The sequence below is a fragment of the Oncorhynchus keta genome, chromosome 25 (assembly GCF_023373465.1).
Source record: "Oncorhynchus keta strain PuntledgeMale-10-30-2019 chromosome 25, Oket_V2, whole genome shotgun sequence".
NCBI classification, from domain to species: domain Eukaryota; kingdom Metazoa; phylum Chordata; class Actinopteri; order Salmoniformes; family Salmonidae; genus Oncorhynchus; species Oncorhynchus keta.
The window spans coordinates 41718096-41736749 of record NC_068445.1 but is presented as its reverse complement, the minus strand read 5'-3'; the positions used below and the strand labels follow the sequence as shown (position 1 = coordinate 41736749).

General features: G+C 43.6%; 1 protein-coding gene across 1 annotated transcript; it reads right to left on the bottom strand.

Moving 5' to 3' along the window:
• Nucleotides 1-15799: 15799 nt before the first annotated feature.
• On the bottom strand, nt 15800-17264 carry LOC127911907 (circumsporozoite protein-like). The gene is made up of 3 exons (XM_052479956.1): nt 17212-17264; nt 16983-17119; nt 15800-16890 (listed from the first exon to the last, which is right to left on the bottom strand). The coding sequence occupies exons 1-3, from the start codon at nt 17262-17264 to the stop codon at nt 15800-15802; spliced, it is 1281 nt and encodes a 426-aa protein (XP_052335916.1).
• Nucleotides 17265-18654: the final 1390 nt, after the last annotated feature.

The window sequence follows — 18654 nt, the reverse complement described above, 5'->3', positions numbered from 1 at the left end:
TACGTCATGAAAATAATCCCGCAGCTACAGGAAATGTGAATTATGTGGATCATAATTAAGGTTTGATTTTTTTGATTACCACCAAGAACACTCTGCCTGAATCCAGACTCTGAAATGGGCAAGAAGATACAGACTGAGTGGGTCCAGAAGAACTGACCCAAACATGATATGTAAACCATGTTGTATAGTTCCTTCTCTTCTTCTTTTTATCCTTCTTCTTGTGAGAGACTGTGTGACCTATCTGGCCAGAGGCAAGTTAAGGTTCTCTATGGGCTCTAAATTAAAATGTTTAATTGGTAGGACTGGTGCTCCCAACTTTAAAAAGTGAGGAGGACAAAATAAAATCTAGGAGCACGAGAAAATATTATTCTTCTTTCAATTCGATTGAGATATAGCCTATAGGATGGGGCTATAGGATGGGGCTATAGGATGGGGCTATAGGATGGGGCTATAGGATGGGCCTATAGGATGGGGCTATAGGATGGGGCTGGCTATAGGATGGGGCTATAGGATGGGGCTATAGGATGGGGCTATAGGATGGATAGGATGGGGCTATAGGATGGATAGGATGGGGCTATAGGATGGGGCTATAGGATGGGGCTATAGGATGGATAGGATGGGGCTATAGGATGGGGCTATAGGATGGGGCTATAGGATGGGGCTATAGGATGGGGCTATAGGATGGATAGGATGGGGCTATAGGATGGGGCTATAGGATGGGGCTATAGGATGGGGCTATAGGATGGGGCTATAGGATGGGGCTATAGGATGGGGCTATAGGATGGATAGGATGGGGCTATAGGATGGATAGGATGGGGCTATAGGATGGGGCTATAGGATGGGGCTATAGGATGGGGCTATAGGATGGATAGGATGGGGCTATAGGATGGGGCTATAGGATGGGGCTATAGGATGGGGCTATAGGATGGGGCTATAGGATGGGGCTATAGGATGGATAGGATGGGGCTATAGGATGGGGCTATAGGATGGGGCTATAGGATGGGGCTATAGGATGGGGCTATAGGATGGATAGGATGGGGCTATAGGATGGATAGGATGGGGCTATAGGATGGGGCTATAGGATGGGGCTATAGGATGGGGCTATAGGATGGATAGGATGGGGCTATAGGATGGATAGGATGGGGCTATAGGATGGGGCTATAGGATGGGGCTATAGGATGGATAGGATGGGGCTATAGGATGGGGCTATAGGATGGGGCTATAGGATGGGGCTATAGGATGGGGCTATAGGATGGGGCTATAGGATGGGGCTATAGGATGGGGCTATAGGATGGATAGGATGGGGCTATAGGATGGGGCTATAGGATGGGGCTATAGGATGGGGCTATAGGATGGGGCTATAGGATGGATAGGATGGGGCTATAGGATGGGGCTATAGGATGGGGCTATAGGATGGGGCTATAGGATGGATAGGATGGGGCTATAGGATGGGGCTATAGGATGGGGCTATAGGATGGGGCTATAGAATGGGGCTATAGGATGGGGCTATAGAATGGGGCTATAGGATGGGGCTATAGGATGGGGCTATAGGATGGGGCTATAGAATGGGGCTATAGGATGGGGCTATAGAATGGGGCTATAGGATGGATAGGATGGGGCTATAGGATGGGGCTATAGGATGGATAGGATGGGGCTATAGGATGGGGCTATAGGATGGGGCTATAGGATGGGGCTATAGGATGGATAGGATGGATAGGATGGGGCTATAGGATGGATAGGATGGGGCTATAGGATGGGGCTATAGGATGGATAGGATGGGGCTATAGGATGGATAGGATGGGGCTATAGGATGGATAGGATGGGGCTATAGGATGGGGCTATAGGATGGATAGGATGGGGCTATAGGATGGGGCTATAGGATGGGGCTATAGAATGGGGCTATAGGATGGGGCTATAGAATGGGGCTATAGGATGGATAGGATGGGGCTATAGGATGGGGCTATAGGATGGATAGGATGGGGCTATAGGATGGATAGGATGGGGCTATAGGATGGGGCTATAGGATGGATAGGATGGATAGGATGGGGCTATAGGATGGATAGGATGGGGCTATAGGATGGATAGGATGGGGCTATAGGATGGATAGAATGGGGCTATAGGATGGGGCTATAGGATGGGGCTATATAATGGGGCTATAGGATGGATAGGATGGGGCTATAGGATGGATAGGATGGATAGGATGGGGCTATAGGATGGATAGGATGGGGCTATAGGATGGATAGGATGGGGCTATAGGATGGGGCTATAGAATGGGGCTATAGGATGGGGCTATAGAATGGGGCTATAGGATGGGGCTATAGGATGGATAGAATGGGGCTATAGAATGGGGCTATAGGATGGGGCTATAGGATGGGGCTATAGAATGGATAGGATGGGGCTATAGGATGGGGCTATAGGATGGATAGAATGGGGCTATATAATGGGGCTATAGGATGGGGCTATAGGATGGGGCTATAGAATGGATAGAATGGGGCTATAGAATGGGGCTATAGGATGGATAGAATGGGGCTATAGGATGGGGCTATAGGATGGATAGAATGGGGCTATAGGATGGGGCTATAGGATGGATAGGATGGGGCTATAGGATGGATAGGATGGGGCTATAGGATGGGGCTATAGGATGGGGCTATAGGATGGGGCTATAGGATGGATAGGATGGGGCTATAGGATGGCAAGGATGGGGCTATAGGATGGGGCTATAGGATGGATAGAATGGGGCTATAGGATGGGGCTATAGAATGGGGCTATAGAATGGGGCTATAGGATGGATAGGATGGGGCTATAGGATGGGGCTATAGGATGGATAGGATGGGGCTATAGGATGGGGCTATAGAATGGGGCTACAGAATGGGGCTATAGAATGGGGCTATAGGATGGGGCTATAGCATGGATAGGATGGGGCTATAGGATGGATAGGATGGGGCTATAGGATGGATAGGATGGGGCTATAGGATGGATAGGATGGGGCTATAGAATGGGGCTACAAGATGGGGCTATAGGATGGATAGGATGGGGCTATAGGATGGATAGGATGGGGCTACAGGATGGGGCTATAGAATGGGGCTATAGGATGGGGCTACATGTTGTGTCCTAGGGCTTAGTAGGTACCCATGTACATACATTTGCTTTTTTATAAAAAGCTAAAATGTTGATACAAATACAGTGGGGCAAAAAAGTATTTTGTCAGCCACCAATTGTGCAAGTTCTCCCACTTAAAAAGATGAGAGAGGCCTGTAATTTTCGTCATAGGTACACTTAAACGATGACAGACAAAATGAGAAAAAAAATCCAGAAAATCACATTGTAGGATTTTTAATGAATTCATTTGCAAATTATGGTGGAAAATAAGTATTTGGTCAATAAAAAAAGTTTATCTCAATACTTTGTTATATACCCTTTGTTGGCAATGACAGAGGTCAAACGTTTTCTGGAAGTCTTCACAAGCTTTTCACACACTGTTGCTGGTATTTTGGCCCATTCCTCCATGCAGATCTCCTCTAGAGCAGTGATGTTGCTGGGCAACACGGACTTTCAACTCCCTCCAAAGATTTTCTATGGGGTTGAGATCTGGAGACTGGCTAGGCCAGGCAAGTCATTGATATTTCAGAGTAATTTGTGGAATGTTAGATTTCTACATAGTCCCTATAAAATCGGCTTCCTTTTTTTGCCAAATTCTGTCTTTGTCTGTGTTTTTTTTTCTCCCCAAATTCATTTTTTTCCTTGTTGTTTTTACAGGTTAGTGATTATTTACAGTTTTTTTTATGTGTGTGTGTGGGAGTAGGGGGGTCTAAGTCCACAACAATAATTACACCACCTCAAGAGACAACGTTTGAGGTCTGGGGAAAACCTGAAGATATTTTTGTTTGTTGTTGTAGTTTCATTCAAGTATGCACCATGGACATATAGCAGTAGAATGTTGTTTGGTTACCTGCGTTTCTGGAGTCCACGTGTGTAGAGATTGCTAAACAAATGCCCAATGGATTGATGTAAACAATCAGGATATATGTCTTCCAGGTAGGCATAGGCTACATTGTAGTTAACATTTAATTGAGAAGGTTTTTGGAAAAGTCTTTCCATCTACCAGAAAGCGGTTATCATTAGTATCGTCGCTCACGTCTAAGCAAGGTAGAACGGCACAGCACACACACAGGGACAGGAGAAGTTCTACGTCCTCTGCATTCATCTTCAGAAAGTTACTTTGTAATTAAAGTTCTTGTTCACTTGTGACTTAATGAAGCTGAGGGGGACATGCCAGCTAAGCAGGCAGGTCAACAATGCCATGGGGGTCAGCTGACAGCCGGACAGATTGGTCCACTCAAGTGGATGAGCTGTGGGGCTGAGGAGACAGTGACAGGAATCTGTGTGACATAATAACTGAACTGGCTGTGTTAATTTGCTCTGTGGATGAAGGCTGACCAGCTCTATGGACATGGTTGGAGGAGTGTGACCTGGTGAAGATGAGGGGGACACGCCAACTAAGAAAACAGGTCAACACTACCTTGGGGCCAGTGGACAACTTGACAGATTGGTCCACTCAAAGTGTGTTAGCGACGGGGCTGAGGTGACTGAGATGAGCATAGTGCTGGATGTCACACCCATTGTTACCTGGCAGTCAGGATAACGGCCTAGTGGAGGAATGGGGCCACTTCTTCTTCTTCTTCTGAGAGACTGTGTGACATAATAACTGGCTTGGGGTGTGTTAATGTGCATTGTGGGTGAAGGCTGAACACCTCAATGGACATGGTTCGAGGTGTACAGCCAGGTGAAGCTAAGGGGGACATACCAACTAAGAATACAAGTCAACACAGCTATTCGGGCCTGTGCACAGCAATTGGATAGGCAACTGCTGAGTAGGTCGCTTTGTTAGGGCATTTGGTAAGCCTTTTGGTAGTTATTTTATCTTTTTTCATCTTATTCATCTTCTAACAAATGGAATTATGTTTGGTAGGTCTTTTGGTAGACAGTTTGGTAGGCCTTTGGTATACCGTTTAGTAGAGGAGGGATGTTGGTACCCTTTCTTTTCTTCTTCTTCTTCTTCTTGTTGCCAGCCAAGTGGAGGAGTGAGGCCACTGCTCCTTCTTCTTCTTCTTCTTCTTCTTCTTCTTCTTCTTCTTCTTCTTCTTCTTCTTCTTCTTCTTCTTCTTCTTCTTCTTCTTCTTCTTCTTCTTCTTCTTCTTCTTCTTCTTGCCAGCCAAGTGGAGGAGTGAGGCCACTGCTCCTTCTTCTTCTTCTTCTTGTTGCCAGCCAAGTGGAGGAGTGAGGCCACTGCTCCTTCTTCTTCTTCTTGTTGCCAGCCAAGTGGAGGAGTGAGGCCACTGCTCCTTCTTCTTCTTCTTCTTGTTGCCAGCCAAGTGGAGGAGTGAGGCCACTGCTCCTTCTTCTTCTTCTTCTTGTTGCCAGCCAAGTGGAGGAGTGAGGCCACTGCTCCTTCTTCTTCTTCTTCTTCTTCTTCTTGCCAGGCAAGTGGAGGAGTGAGGCCACTGCTCCTTCTTCTTCTTCTTCTTCTTGCCAGCCAAGTGGAGGAGTGAGGCCACTGCTCCTTCTTCTTCTTCTTCTTGTTGCCAGCCAAGTGGAGGAGTGAGGCCACTGCTCCTTCTTCTTCTTCTTCTTGTTGCCAGCCAAGTGGAGGAGTGAGGCCACTGCTCCTTCTTCTTCTTCTTAATTGTCTTATTCTGTTTATTCTTCTTTTATAATTGTTCTTATTTTTCATCTACCAAAGGAAGGCCGTATTCTTCTTCTTCTTCTTCTTCTTCTTCTTCTTCTTCTTCTTCTTCTTCTTCTTCTTCTTCTTCTTCTTCTTCTTCTTCTTCTTCTTGCCAGCCAAGTGGAGGAGTGAGGCCACTGCTCCTTTTCTTCTTCTTGTTGCCAGCCAAGTGGAGGAGTGAGGCCACTGCTCCTTCTTCTTCTTCTTCTTGTTGCCAGCCAAGTGGAGGAGTGAGGCCACTGCTCCTTCTTCTTCTTCTTCTTCTTCTTAATTGTCTTATTCTGTTTATTCTTCTTTTATAATTGTTCTTATTTTTCATCTACCAAAGGAAGGCCGTATTCTTCTTCTTCTTCTTCTTCTTCTTCTTCTTCTTCTTCTTCTTCTTCTTCTTCTTCTTCTTCTTCTTCTTCTTCTTGTTGCCAGCCAAGTGGAGGAGTGAGGCCACTGCTCCTTCTTCTTCTTCTTGTTGCCAGCCAAGTGGAGGAGTGAGGCCACTGCTCCTTCTTCTTCTTCTTCTTCTTGTTGCCAGCCAAGTGGAGGAGTGAGGCCACTGCTCCTTCTTCTTCTTCTTCTTGTTGCCAGCCAAGTGGAGGAGTGAGGCCACTGCTCCTTCTTCTTCTTCTTCTTGTTGCCAGCCAAGTGGAGGAGTGAGGCCACTGCTCCTTCTTCTTCTTCTTCTTGTTGCCAGCCAAGTGGAGGAGTGAGGCCACTGCTCCTTCTTCTTCTTCTTCTTGTTGCCAGCCAAGTGGAGGAGTGAGGCCACTGCTCCTTCTTCTTCTTCTTCTTGTTGCCAGCCAAGTGGAGGAGTGAGGCCACTGCTCCTTCTTCTTCTTCTTCTTCTTGTTGCCAGCCAAGTGGAGGAGTGAGGCCACTGCTCCTTCTTCTTCTTCTTCTTGTTGCCAGCCAAGTGGAGGAGTGAGGCCACTGCTCCTTCTTCTTCTTCTTCTTGTTGCCAGCCAAGTGGAGGAGTGAGGCCACTGCTCCTTCTTCTTCTTCTTCTTAATTGTCTTATTCTGTTTATTCTTCTTTTATAATTGTTCTTATTTTTCATCTACCAAAGGAAGGCCGTATTCTTCTTCTTCTATTTCTTGTTCTTGTTCTTCTGTTCCTTCTTTTATAATTTTCTTCTTCTCCTTCTTCTACCAAACGTAATGCCATTTTTAGGCTGTTTATAGGCCTCTTGGTAGTACGTTTGGCAGACATTTGGTTGGCTGATTGGTAGGCTTTTAGTAGACAATTATGTAGGCCTTTGGTAGTCCGATAAGTAGAGGGGGAATGATGCCACCCCTTCATCTTCTTATGTTTCTTCTTCATTTTATTATGTTTCTTCTTCTTTTACAATTGCTCTTATTATTATTCTACATTTTCTTCTTCTCTTTCTTCTACCAATTGGAAGGCTGTATTCATCTTCTTCTTGCCAGGGTGGCAACGTCTTATCAAAATAGTAAAATGGGTACCGCGCTCTGACTTGATTTTGCGGAGGTCTGAACGTGTAGGTCACTTGCGATACCTCACCAACTCGCTTCAGTGGAGGTCTGCTTGGGTGAGTATATAGCTTTTGATAATACTTTGACCCAGGGTGGCAATGTCTTTTCAAAACAGTAAAATCCTATGGGTACCGCTCTGACTTGATTTAGCGGAGGTCTGCCTGGGTGAGTTTGTAGCCTAAAACTTTGACCCGATTAAGCAAAGGACAGACAGCAGCGACCCCATATGTTTCTTCTTCTTCGTCTTCGTCTTCTGTTTATTCTTCTTTTATAATTTCAAGTATTAAACGTTGATTGTTGAGATTATTGTGATGAGACTCGGTGATAGGATTTGGGGCGAAATTCCAAGTATAAATGCCGATTGTTGGGATAAAGTTAAGGTTTTTAATATTTTTCTATTAAGGTATTCTGCAATTGTTCTATGTATTTTATAATTGTTCTATGTATCATGTCACGCAAGGAGGACTGGGAGAGCTATTATATACTGTACTCTGTACCAACTTCTGCCTACAATGTATTACTAAAGGAGTATTTTAGCACTTAAACAAAGAGTGTTTTCTTTCCATTACTAATTTCTGTGTATGATAATTATATAAACCTGATCGTTTGTTGAATAAATTGACCAACAGGCGCTTGAATTGGAATCTAAGGAAATTGATTCCAAAATATTGGAACATAAGGAAAGTTGTTCTAGTGTTAGGATGCCTAAGGTTAATTGGCTCCTGAATTTAAATCTCAGTAAATTGATAAAGGATTATTGGAACATGAGGAAATGTGTTCCAGGGTTAGGAAGCCTAAGGTTTATTGTCACCTGATGTGGAATCTAAGGAAATTGATTCAGGATTGTTGGAACATAAGGACATTTGTTCCAGGTCGGCTGTTTGGTATGCCTTTGGTAGACCATTTGGTAGATGGCATTGTTGCCCACTTGTTAGGCCTTTGTTAGGGTGCTTGGTAGGCTGTTTGTTAAGCCTTTGGTAGAATGCTGGTAGGCTTTTGGTAGGCGGTTCGTTAAAACTACATGGTAGACCACTTAGTAGGTTGTTTGGTAAGTGGATTGGTAAGCCATTAAGTGGTGTTTGGTAGACCATTAGTTAGTCTGTATGGTAGACCATTAGGTAGTCTTTTTGGTAGACCATTAGGTAGTCTGTTTGGTAGACCATTAGGTAGTCTGTTTGGTAGACCATTAGGTATTCTGTTTGGTAGACCATTAGGTAGTCTGTTTGGTAGACCATTAGGTAGTCTGTTTCGTAGTTCATTAGGTAGTCTTTTTGGTAGACCATTAGGTAGTCTGTTTGGTAGACCATTAGGTAGTCTGTTTGGTAGACCATTAGGTAGTCTGTTTGGTAGACCATTAGGTAGTCTGTTTCGTAGTTCATTAGGTAGTCTTTTTGGTAGACCATTAGGTAGTCTGTTTGGTAGACCATTTGGTAGTCTGTTTGGTAGACCATTTGGTAGTCTGTTTGGTAGACCATTTGGTAGTCTGTTTGGTAGACCATTAGGTAGTCTGTTTGGTAGACCATTAGGTATTCTGTTTGGTAGACCATTAGGTAGTCTGTTTGGTAGACCATTAGGTAGTCTGTTTGGTAGACCATTAGGTAGTCTGTTTCGTAGTTCATTAGGTAGTCTGTTTGGTAGACCATTAGGTAGTCTGTTTGGTAGACCATTAGGTAGTCTGTTTGGTAGACCATTAGGTATTCTGTTTGGTAGACCATTAGGTAGTCTGTTTGGTAGACCATTAGGTAGTCTGTTTCGTAGTTCATTAGGTAGTCTGTTTGGTAGACCATTAGGTAGTCCTGATTATTGGAACATAAGGACATATGTTCCAGGGTTAGTAAGCCTAAGGTACATTTGGCTCCTGAATTGCAATCTAAGAAAATTTATTCGTGATATTTGGAACATGAGGACATTTGTTCCAGGGTTAGGAAGCCTAACACGGAACCCAAACCGGCTGCACGGTTGCGCCATCGTGCAAAATGTATTTTGTCCCCCTATACCAAACTCGATCACGACACGCAGCTTAAAATATCAAAAAAACTCTGAACCAATTATATTAATTTGGGGACAGGTCGAAACACATTAAACATGTATGGCAATTTAGCTAGTTAGCTTGCACTTGGTAGCTAATTTGTCCTATTTAGCTAGCTTGCTGTTGCTATCTAATTTGTCCTGGGATATAAACATTGAGTTGTTATTTTACCTGAAATGCACAAGGTCTTTTAATCCGTCAATTAATCCACACATAAAACGGTCAACCAAATTGTTTCTAGTCATCTCTCTTCCTTCCAAGCTTTTTCTTCTCTTGACTTTATATTACGATTGGCAACTTTCATAAATTAGGTGCATTACCGCCACTGACCTCGTTCGTCTTTCAGTCACCCAATGTGGGTATAACCAATAAGGAGATGGCACGTGGATACCTGCTTTTGTAAACCAATGAGGAGATGGGAGAGGCAGGATTTGCAGCGCGATCTGCGTCAGAAATAGAACTGACTTCTATTTTATCCCTTGGCAATGCAGACGCTTGTTGGGGCGCGCGAGCGGTGTGGGTGCAATAACTGAGTAATATAGATTTCTAAATTTATTTTGCAACGCTCACACACGCGTCGCGAGCGGTGTAGTCAGCCTGTAAAGTTAATTGGCTCCTGAATTGGAATCTAAGAAAATTGATGGTAGGCTTTTGGTATGCTATTTGGTAAACTGCATGGTAGCCCACTTACTAGGCCTTTTGGTAGGCTTGGTAGTCCGTTTGGTAGACCATTTGGTAGGCCATTTCGAGGTGCGTTTGGTAAGCCATTTTGTAGGCCCTTTGGTAGGCCTTTTGGTATTCCTTTGGTAGGCAGTTTGGTAGGCCTTTGGTAGGTAATTTGGAAGATCTTTGGTAGGCTGTTTGGAAGTCTGTTTTGTAGGCCGTTTCATAGGCCGCTTGGTAGAGCGTTTGCTAGGCCTTTGGTAGGCCATTTAGTAGAGGGGGAATGATGCCACCCCTTCTTTGTCTTCTTCTGTTTCTGCTTCTTCTGTTTCTTCTTTTACCATTTTTCTTATTTTTCTTTATTTTACTTATTCTCCTCCTTCTTCTTCCTCTTCTTCTTGAAAGCCAAATTGAGGAGTGGGGCCACTGCTCCTTCTTCTTCTGTTTCTTCTTCTTTTATAATTTTTCTTCTTCATCTTATTCTTCTACCAAACGGAAGGCGCTTTGGTCAGCTGTTTGATAGGTCGCTTGATAGTATGTTTGGTAGGCCTTTGGTAGGCTGGTTGGTAGGTTTTTTGTAGACAGTTTCGTATGCCTTTGGTAGTCTGTTTAGTTGAGGCAGAATGATGCCACCCCTTCTTCATCATCATATTCTTCTTCTGTGTCTTCTTTGACTTTTTTCTCTTCTTTCTTTTTTTTATTTTTCTTCTACTAAAATGTATTTGTCTAAGAGAGTCCAATGGTCTAAGAGAGTCTAATGTCTAAGAGAGTCCAATGTCTAAGAGAGTCCAATGGTCTAAGAGAGTCCAATGTCTAAGAGAGTCCAATGTCTAAGAGAGTCCAATGGTCTAAGAGAGTCCAATGGTCTAAGAGAGTCCAATGGTCTAAGAGAGTCCAATGTCTAAGAGAGTCCAATGGTCTAAGAGAGTCCAATGGTCTAAGAGAGTCCAATGGTCTAAGAGAGTCCAATGTCTAAGAGAGTCCAATGTCTAAGAGAGTCCGTAGCCGTATTTAGCACTAACTGAAGTTTATTTAGTGCTTTATCCGGGTAGCCGGAAAATAGAGCATTGCAGTAGTCTAACCTAGAAGTGACAAAAGCATGGATTAATTTTTCTGCATCATTTTTGGACAGAAAGTTTCTGATTTTTGCAATGTTACGTAGATGGAAAAAAGCTGTCCTCGAAATGGTCTTGATATGTTCTTCAAAAGAGAGATCAGGGTCCAGAGTAACGCCGAGGTCCTTCACAGTTTTATTTGAGACGACTGTACAACCATTAAGATTAATTGTCAGATTCAACAGAAGATCTCTTTGTTTCTTGGGACCTAGAACAAGCATCTCTGTTTTGTCCGAGTTTAATAGTAGAAAGTTTGCAGCCATCCACTTCCTTATGTCTGAAACACATGCTTCTAGCGAGGGCAATTTTGGGGCTTCACCATGTTTCATTGAAATGTACAGCTGTGTGTCATCCGCATAGCAGTGGAAGTTTACATTATGTTTTCGAATAACATCCCCAAGAGGTAAAATATATAGTGAAAACAATAGTGGTCCTAAAACAGAACCTTGAGGAACACCGAAATGTACAGTTGATTTGTCAGAGGACAAACCATTCACAGAGACAAACTGATATCTTTCCGACAGATAAGACCTAAACCAGGCCAGAACATGTCCGTGTAGACCAATTTGGGTTTCCAATCTCTCCAAAAGAATGTGGTGATCGATGGTATCAAAAGCAGCACTAAGGTCTAGGAGCACGAGGACAGATGCAGAGCCTCGGTCCGATGCCATTAAAATGTCATTTACCACCTTCACAAGTGCCGTCTCAGTGCTATGATGGGGTCTAAAACCAGACTGAAGCATTTCGTATATATTGTTTGTCTTCAGGAAGGCAGTGAGTTGCTGCGCAACAGCCTTCTCTAAAATCTTTGAGAGGAATGGAAGATTCGATATAGGCCGATAGTTTTTTATATTTTCTGGGTCAAGGTTTGGCTTTTTCAAGAGAGGCTTTATTACTGCCACTTTGAGTGAGTTTGGTACACATCCAGTGGATAGAGAGCCGTTTATTATGTTCAACATAGGAGGGCCAAGCACAGGAAGCAGCTCTTTCAGTAGTTTAGTTGGAATAGGGTCCAGTATACAGCTTGAAGGTTTAGAGGCCATGATTATTTTCATCATTGTGTCAAGAGATATAGTACTAAAACACTTGAGCGTCTCTCTTGATCCTAGGTCCTGGCAGAGTTGTGCAGACTCAGGACAACTGAGGTTTGGAGGAATACGCAGGTTTAAAGAGGAGTCCGTAATTTGCTTTCTAATAATCATAATCTTTTCCTCAAAGAAGTTCATGAATTTATCACTGCTAAAGTGAAAGTCATCCTCTCTTGGGGAATGCTGCTTTTTAGTTAGCTTTGCCACAGTATCAAAAAGGAATTTCGGATTGTTCTTATTTTCCTCAATTAAGTTAGAAAAATAGGACGATCGAGCAGCAGTAAGGGGGCTCTTCGGTACTGCACGGTACCGTCCTTCCAAGCTAGTCGGAAGACTTCCAGTTTGGTGTGGCGCCATTTCCGTTCCAATTTTCTGGAAGCTTGCTTCAGAGCTCGGGTATTTTCTGTGTACCAGGGAGCTAGTTTCTTATGAGACATTTTTTTAGTTTTTAGGGGTGCAACTGCATCTAGGGTATTGCGCAAGGTTAAATTGAGATCCTCAGTTAGGTGGTTAACGGATTTTTGTCCTCTGGCGTCCTTGGGTAGGCAGAGGGAGTCTGGAAGGGCATCAAGGAATCTTTGTGTTGTCTGTGAATTTATAGCACGACTTTTGATGTTCCTTGGTTGGGGTCTGAGCAGATTATTTGTTGCAATTGCAAACGTAATAAAATGGTGGTCCGATAGTCCAGGATTATGAGGAAAAACATTAAGATCCACAACATTTATTCCATGGGACAAAACTAGGTCCAGCATATGACTGTGACAGTGAGTGGGTCCAGAGACATGTTGGACAAAACCCACTGAGTCGATGATGGCTCCAAAAGCCTTTTGGAGTGGGTCTGTGGACTTTTCCATGTGAATATTAAAGTCACCAAAGATTAGAATATTATCTGCAATGACTACAAGGTCTGATAGGAATTCAGGGAACTCAGTGAGAAACGCTGTATATGGCCCAGGAGGCCTGTAAACAGTAGCTATAAAAAGTGATTGAGTAGGCTGCATAGATTTCATGACTAGAAGCTCAAAAGACGAAAACGTCATTTTTTTTTTTGTAAATTGAAATTTGCTATCGTAAATGTTAGCAACACCTCCGCCTTTGCGGGATGCACGGGGGATATGGTCACTAGTGTAGCCAGGAGGTGAGGCCTCATTTAACACAGTAAATTCATCAGGCTTATGGTCTAAGAGAGTCCAATGGTCTAAGAGAGTCCAATGGTCTAAGAGAGTCCAATGTCTAAGAGAGTCCAATGGTCTAAGAGAGTCCAATGGTCTAAGAGAGTCCAATGTCTAAGAGAGTCCAATGGTCTAAGAGAGTCCAATGGTCTAAGAGAGTCCAATGGTCTAAGAGAGTCCAATGTCTAAGAGAGTCCAATGTCTAAGAGAGTCCAATGGTCTAAGAGAGTCCAATGGTCTAAGAGAGTCCAATGTCTAAGAGAGTCCAATGTCTAAGAGAGTCCAATGGTCTAAGAGAGTCCAATGGTCTAAGAGAGTCCAATGGTCTAAGAGAGTCCAATGGTCTAAGAGAGTCCAATGTTCGCTGTGTCCAGTAAGGGTGTCCTTTGCGCAGGTCACTATTGAATAAACCCTGGATGAATACTAAACCGTGTTCTCAGCTCCAAGAGGTAGTTTTTCTACAACAATTTTGGAGCCGTGACCCGGATGGAAGGGAGATGACCACCTGACTGACTATCCTGACCAGAACCTAGACATCTCTTCAGTATACCACAAAAAGAGGTAAAGGGACCTTTAAAAAGATAGTCTGTTGTTCTGTCAGGCGGGGCGGATTAGGCTCTTCCTCCTACAATCCTACAATGTGATTTTCTGTTTTTTTCTTCTTCTCATTTTGTCTGTCATAGTTGAAGTGTACCTATGATGAAAATTACAGGCCTCTCTCATCTTTTTAAGTGGGAGAACTTGCACAATTGGTGGCTGACTAAATACTTTCCCCCCCCACTGTATGTATGTATGTATGTATATATATATATATATATATATATATATATATATATATATATATATATATATATATATATATATATATATATATATATATATATAAATAAACTGGTTCATCAGATAGGACGCCTAAGGTTATTTGGCTTCTGAATTGGAATCTAAGAACATTTATTCTGGAGTATTGGAACATAAGGACATTTGTTACAGGATTAGGAAGCCTTAGTTTAATTGGCTCCTGAGTTGGAAATTGATTCCGGATTATTGGAACATAAGGACATTTGTTCCAGGGTTCGGAAGCTGAACATTTATTGGATCCTACATTGGAATCTAAGGAAATGTATTCAGGATTATATGACACTTGAAGGTTAGAGTAAGTAGGCTGATAGCAGAGAGCTAACAGAATGGGTAAAACAAAATGAAGAATATGTGTTCTGAAAGAAAGAACTGTTTTTTGGAGTGATATTCCCATATGGACTGATAATCAATGCCTCTACTTGTTTTATTAGGAATAATGGTGTGTGTGTGTGTGGGAGGGGGGGGAGTTAAAACATTTCCCGCATGGCCAGCTAAAAGGTCTGTAAGACAGGAAGATATAACAGCCTTAGAGAAACACAACGCAGAAACTAAAGGCTCCACATCTCTGGACTACTTATCAGTAGATAACTTCAGTGCAAAATGTGAACAAAATAAATGTCAGCGAAGATAGGTTTAGTTCCTACAGAAAAAGAGACGTCGTGACAAACGTGCGTCAGGCTCTCAGCTCTCCCCCCATAGCACCCCTTTGAGTATTCCCCCCCAGCAACAGAGGATCTTATGGCAAGCTAGACATGTCGTTCCAATAGGATCCGTTTCTACACCAAGCACTACTCCAGTCCCATGAGGCAGCACGATGAGAGGAAATCCCATCAGTCTATCCAAACCTAGAGCTATTAAAATATCCCAAATCAAACAACAGAAGAAAAAGGTCCCCAGCCAAACTGTGACGGCATTCAGAACTCATAAACAACTCAATGAACAGCTGGAAGAAGTTACAACACAAATAGGCAGCACTAAAAAGGCACCCAGACCGTGTAATACTATCTAGCAAATCCCCACGAGGAAAAACTGTCTCAACACCCATAGAGCATATTACCAGGTGTCAGTCACAGCTGTCCAGCAAGCGGATGAAACTTCTATAGATGAAGTACGGGAGAGATTAGTACACCATCCAGTCGTCGTTTCTGAGTTACTGGGGTTTAAACAAAACATGGCCTTGAATGCTTTGAATGGGCGAACGACATTCTCAACCGTATACAGGTGTAATAAGGGGGACATGGAACATGTATTTAGGACATACACAAGCTGCTAAACTCGTTATTCTCACTAGAGCCTGTGCTCTCTCCCAAGACAAAATTGCACACATTTTGACTGACTCCCGCTATGCTTGGAGGTCTATGATTTGGAAGGAGAGAGTTTTCCATACCAGTTCAGGGTAAAAACAAAGTAGCAAACGCACTGGTTATTGGGCAATTACTAGAAAGCATCCAGTTACCCAGAGAACTAGTTATAATCAAACGTGAAGCTCACACCTGTGGTCAGGATGTTGTTTCATTAGGTAACGAATTGATGGTCTGTAACGAGTTTACAGATGGTAACGAGTTTCCAGATGGTCTGTAACTCTCCTCCTGATCTGGGTTTCCAGATGGTCTGTAACTCTCCTCCTGATCTGGGTTTCCAGATGGTCTGTAACTCTCCTCCTCATCTGGGTTTCCAGATGGTCTGTAACTCTCCTCCTGATCTGGGTTTCCAGATGGTCTGTAACTCTCCTCCTGATCTGGGTTTCCAGATGGTCTGTAACTCTCCTCCTCCTGATCTGGGTTTCCAGATGGTCTGTAACTCCTCCTCCTGATCTGGGTTTCCAGATGGTCTGTAACTCTCCTCCTGATCTGGGTTTCCAGATGGTCTGTAACTGTAACTCTCCTCCTGATCTGGGTTTCCAGATGGTCTGTAACTCTCCTCCTGATCTGGGTTTCCAGATGGTCTGTAACTCTCCTCCTGATCTGGGTTTCTAGATGGTCTGTAACTCTCCTCCTGATCTGGGTTTCCAGATGGTCTGTAACTCTCCTCCTGATCTGGGTTTCTAGATGGTCTGTAACTCTCCTCCTGATCTGGGTTTCTAGATGGTCTGTAACTCTCCTCCTGATCTGGGTTTCCAGATGGTCTGTAACTCTCCTCCTGATCTGGGTTTCCAGATGGTCTGTAACTCTCCTCCTCATCTGGGTTTCCAGATGGTCTGTAACTCTCCTCCTGATCTGGGTTTCTAGATGGTCTGTAACTCTCCTCCTGATCTGGGTTTCCAGATGGTCTGTAACTCTCCTCCTCATCTGGGTTTCCAGATGGTCTGTAACTCTCCTCCTCATCTGGGTTTCCAGATGGTCTGTAACTCTCCTCCTTATCTGGGTTTCCAGATGGTCTGTAACTCTCCTCCTCATCTGGGTTTCCAGATGGTCTGTAACTCTCCTCCTCATCTGGGTTTCCAGATGGTCTGTAACTCTCCTCCTGATCTGGGTTTCCAGATGGTCTGTAACTCTCCTCCTCTTCTGGGTTTCCAGATGGTCTGTAACTCTCCTCCTGATCTGGGTTTCTAGATGGTCTGTAACTCTCCTCCTCATCTGGGTTTCCAGATGGTCTGTAACTCTCCTCCTGATCTGGGTTTCCAGATGGTCTGTAACTCTCCTCCTGATCTGGGTTTCCAGATGGTCTGTAACTCTCCTCCTCATCTGGGTTTCCAGATGGTCTGTAACTCTCCTCATCTGGGTTTCCAGATGGTCTGTAACTCTCCTCCTCATCTGGGTTTCCAGATGGTCTGTAACTTCCTCATCTGGGTTTCCAGATGGTCTGTAACTCTCCTCCTCATCTGGGTTTCCAGATGGTCTGTAACTCTCCTCCTCATCTGGGTTTCCAGATGGTCTGTAACTCTCCTCCTCATCTGGGTTTCCAGATGGTCTGTAACTCTCCTCCTCATCTGGGTTTCCAGATGGTCTGTAACTCTCCTCCTCATCTGCCCCCTCGATGGCGCTGCACAAATGCAATCTGACACACCTGAAAGGGTACAGTGGCGTTGGATGGAGGCGGGTTACAAACTACGCGATGATGGTCTCTGGCGTCACCAGAACGGCCACCAGGTGGCGCCACCAACATTGTTGCCCTGTCTCGGACTCATGTTTCATGGAATTACTCATGTGTCCAAAACTGGGATGGTAAGATTATGCAAACAAGAATGGTTTGCACCAAAACGTTTCTCATTAGCAGCACAGATGTGCAAATGGTTTAATATGCCAAAAGCATAAAACAATAAAACCAACCACTCATTCATTAATTAATTAATTTGCATCACTGTCATTCATGCACAACTTTCATTATCATAGTGACTACCCACACATGGACTTGTATTTATTGATACTTCTTATACACAAATAGGTTTACACATGTAGACTGTTAGCCGATAAACATCTGGTTGTGTAGAACACCTGTGCTGTGATATCACAACCACCAGGTGCCGCTGTTGTGCCTTTTTCAAAACCAAACACCACACAGACTATCTATTGTCTGTATAGCCTACAGTATGTAATGGAACTCAACGACAATGAGATATCGCTGCTGGTATTAGTTATTAGTTATTATTTGATTTATTAGGATCCTCATTAGCTGACGCCAATCGCGACAGGTAGTCTTGCTGTGGTCCGACAGACATAACGAAAAATACATTACTGTCAAAATACTTCACAATTTAGATACATTTAAAAACATTAACATGTAGAGTGTGTGTGTGTGTGTGTGTGTGTGTGTGTGTGTGTGTGTGTGTGTGTGTGTGTGTGTGTGTGTGTGTGTGTGTGTCAGTTACACATACATGTCAGTACATACACACCACAAGTAGGTCACATGTCAGTACATTTACATTTACATTTAAGTCATTTAGCAGACGCTCTTATCCAGTGGGACTTACAAATTGGTGCATTCACCTTATGACATCCAGTGGAACAGCCACTTTACAATAGTGCATCTAAATCTTTTAAGGGGGGTGAGAAGGATTACTTATCCTATCCTAGGTATTCCTTAAAGAGGTGGGGTTTCAGGTGTCTCCGGAAGGTGGTGATTGACAGTACATACACACCACAAGTAGGTCACATGTCAGTACACACACACGACAAGTAGGTCACATGTCAGTACATACACACAACCAGTAAGTCACATGTCAGTACATACACACAACCAGTAGGTCACATGTCAGTACACACACACAACAAGTAGGTCACATGTCAGTACATACACACAACCAGTAGGTCACGTGTCAGTACATACACACAACCAGTAGGTCACATGTCAGTACATACACACAACAAGTAGGTCACATGTCAGTACATACACACAACCAGTAGGTCACATGTCAGTACATACACACAACCAGTAGGTCACATGGGGGCGAGGCGTTGTGCCGTGAGGTGTTGCTTTATTTGTTTGTTTAAACCAGGTTTGCTGTTCACTTGCACTATATAAGAGTTCCATAAACTCATAGCTATGTTTAATACTGTACTCGTAGCTATGTATAATAC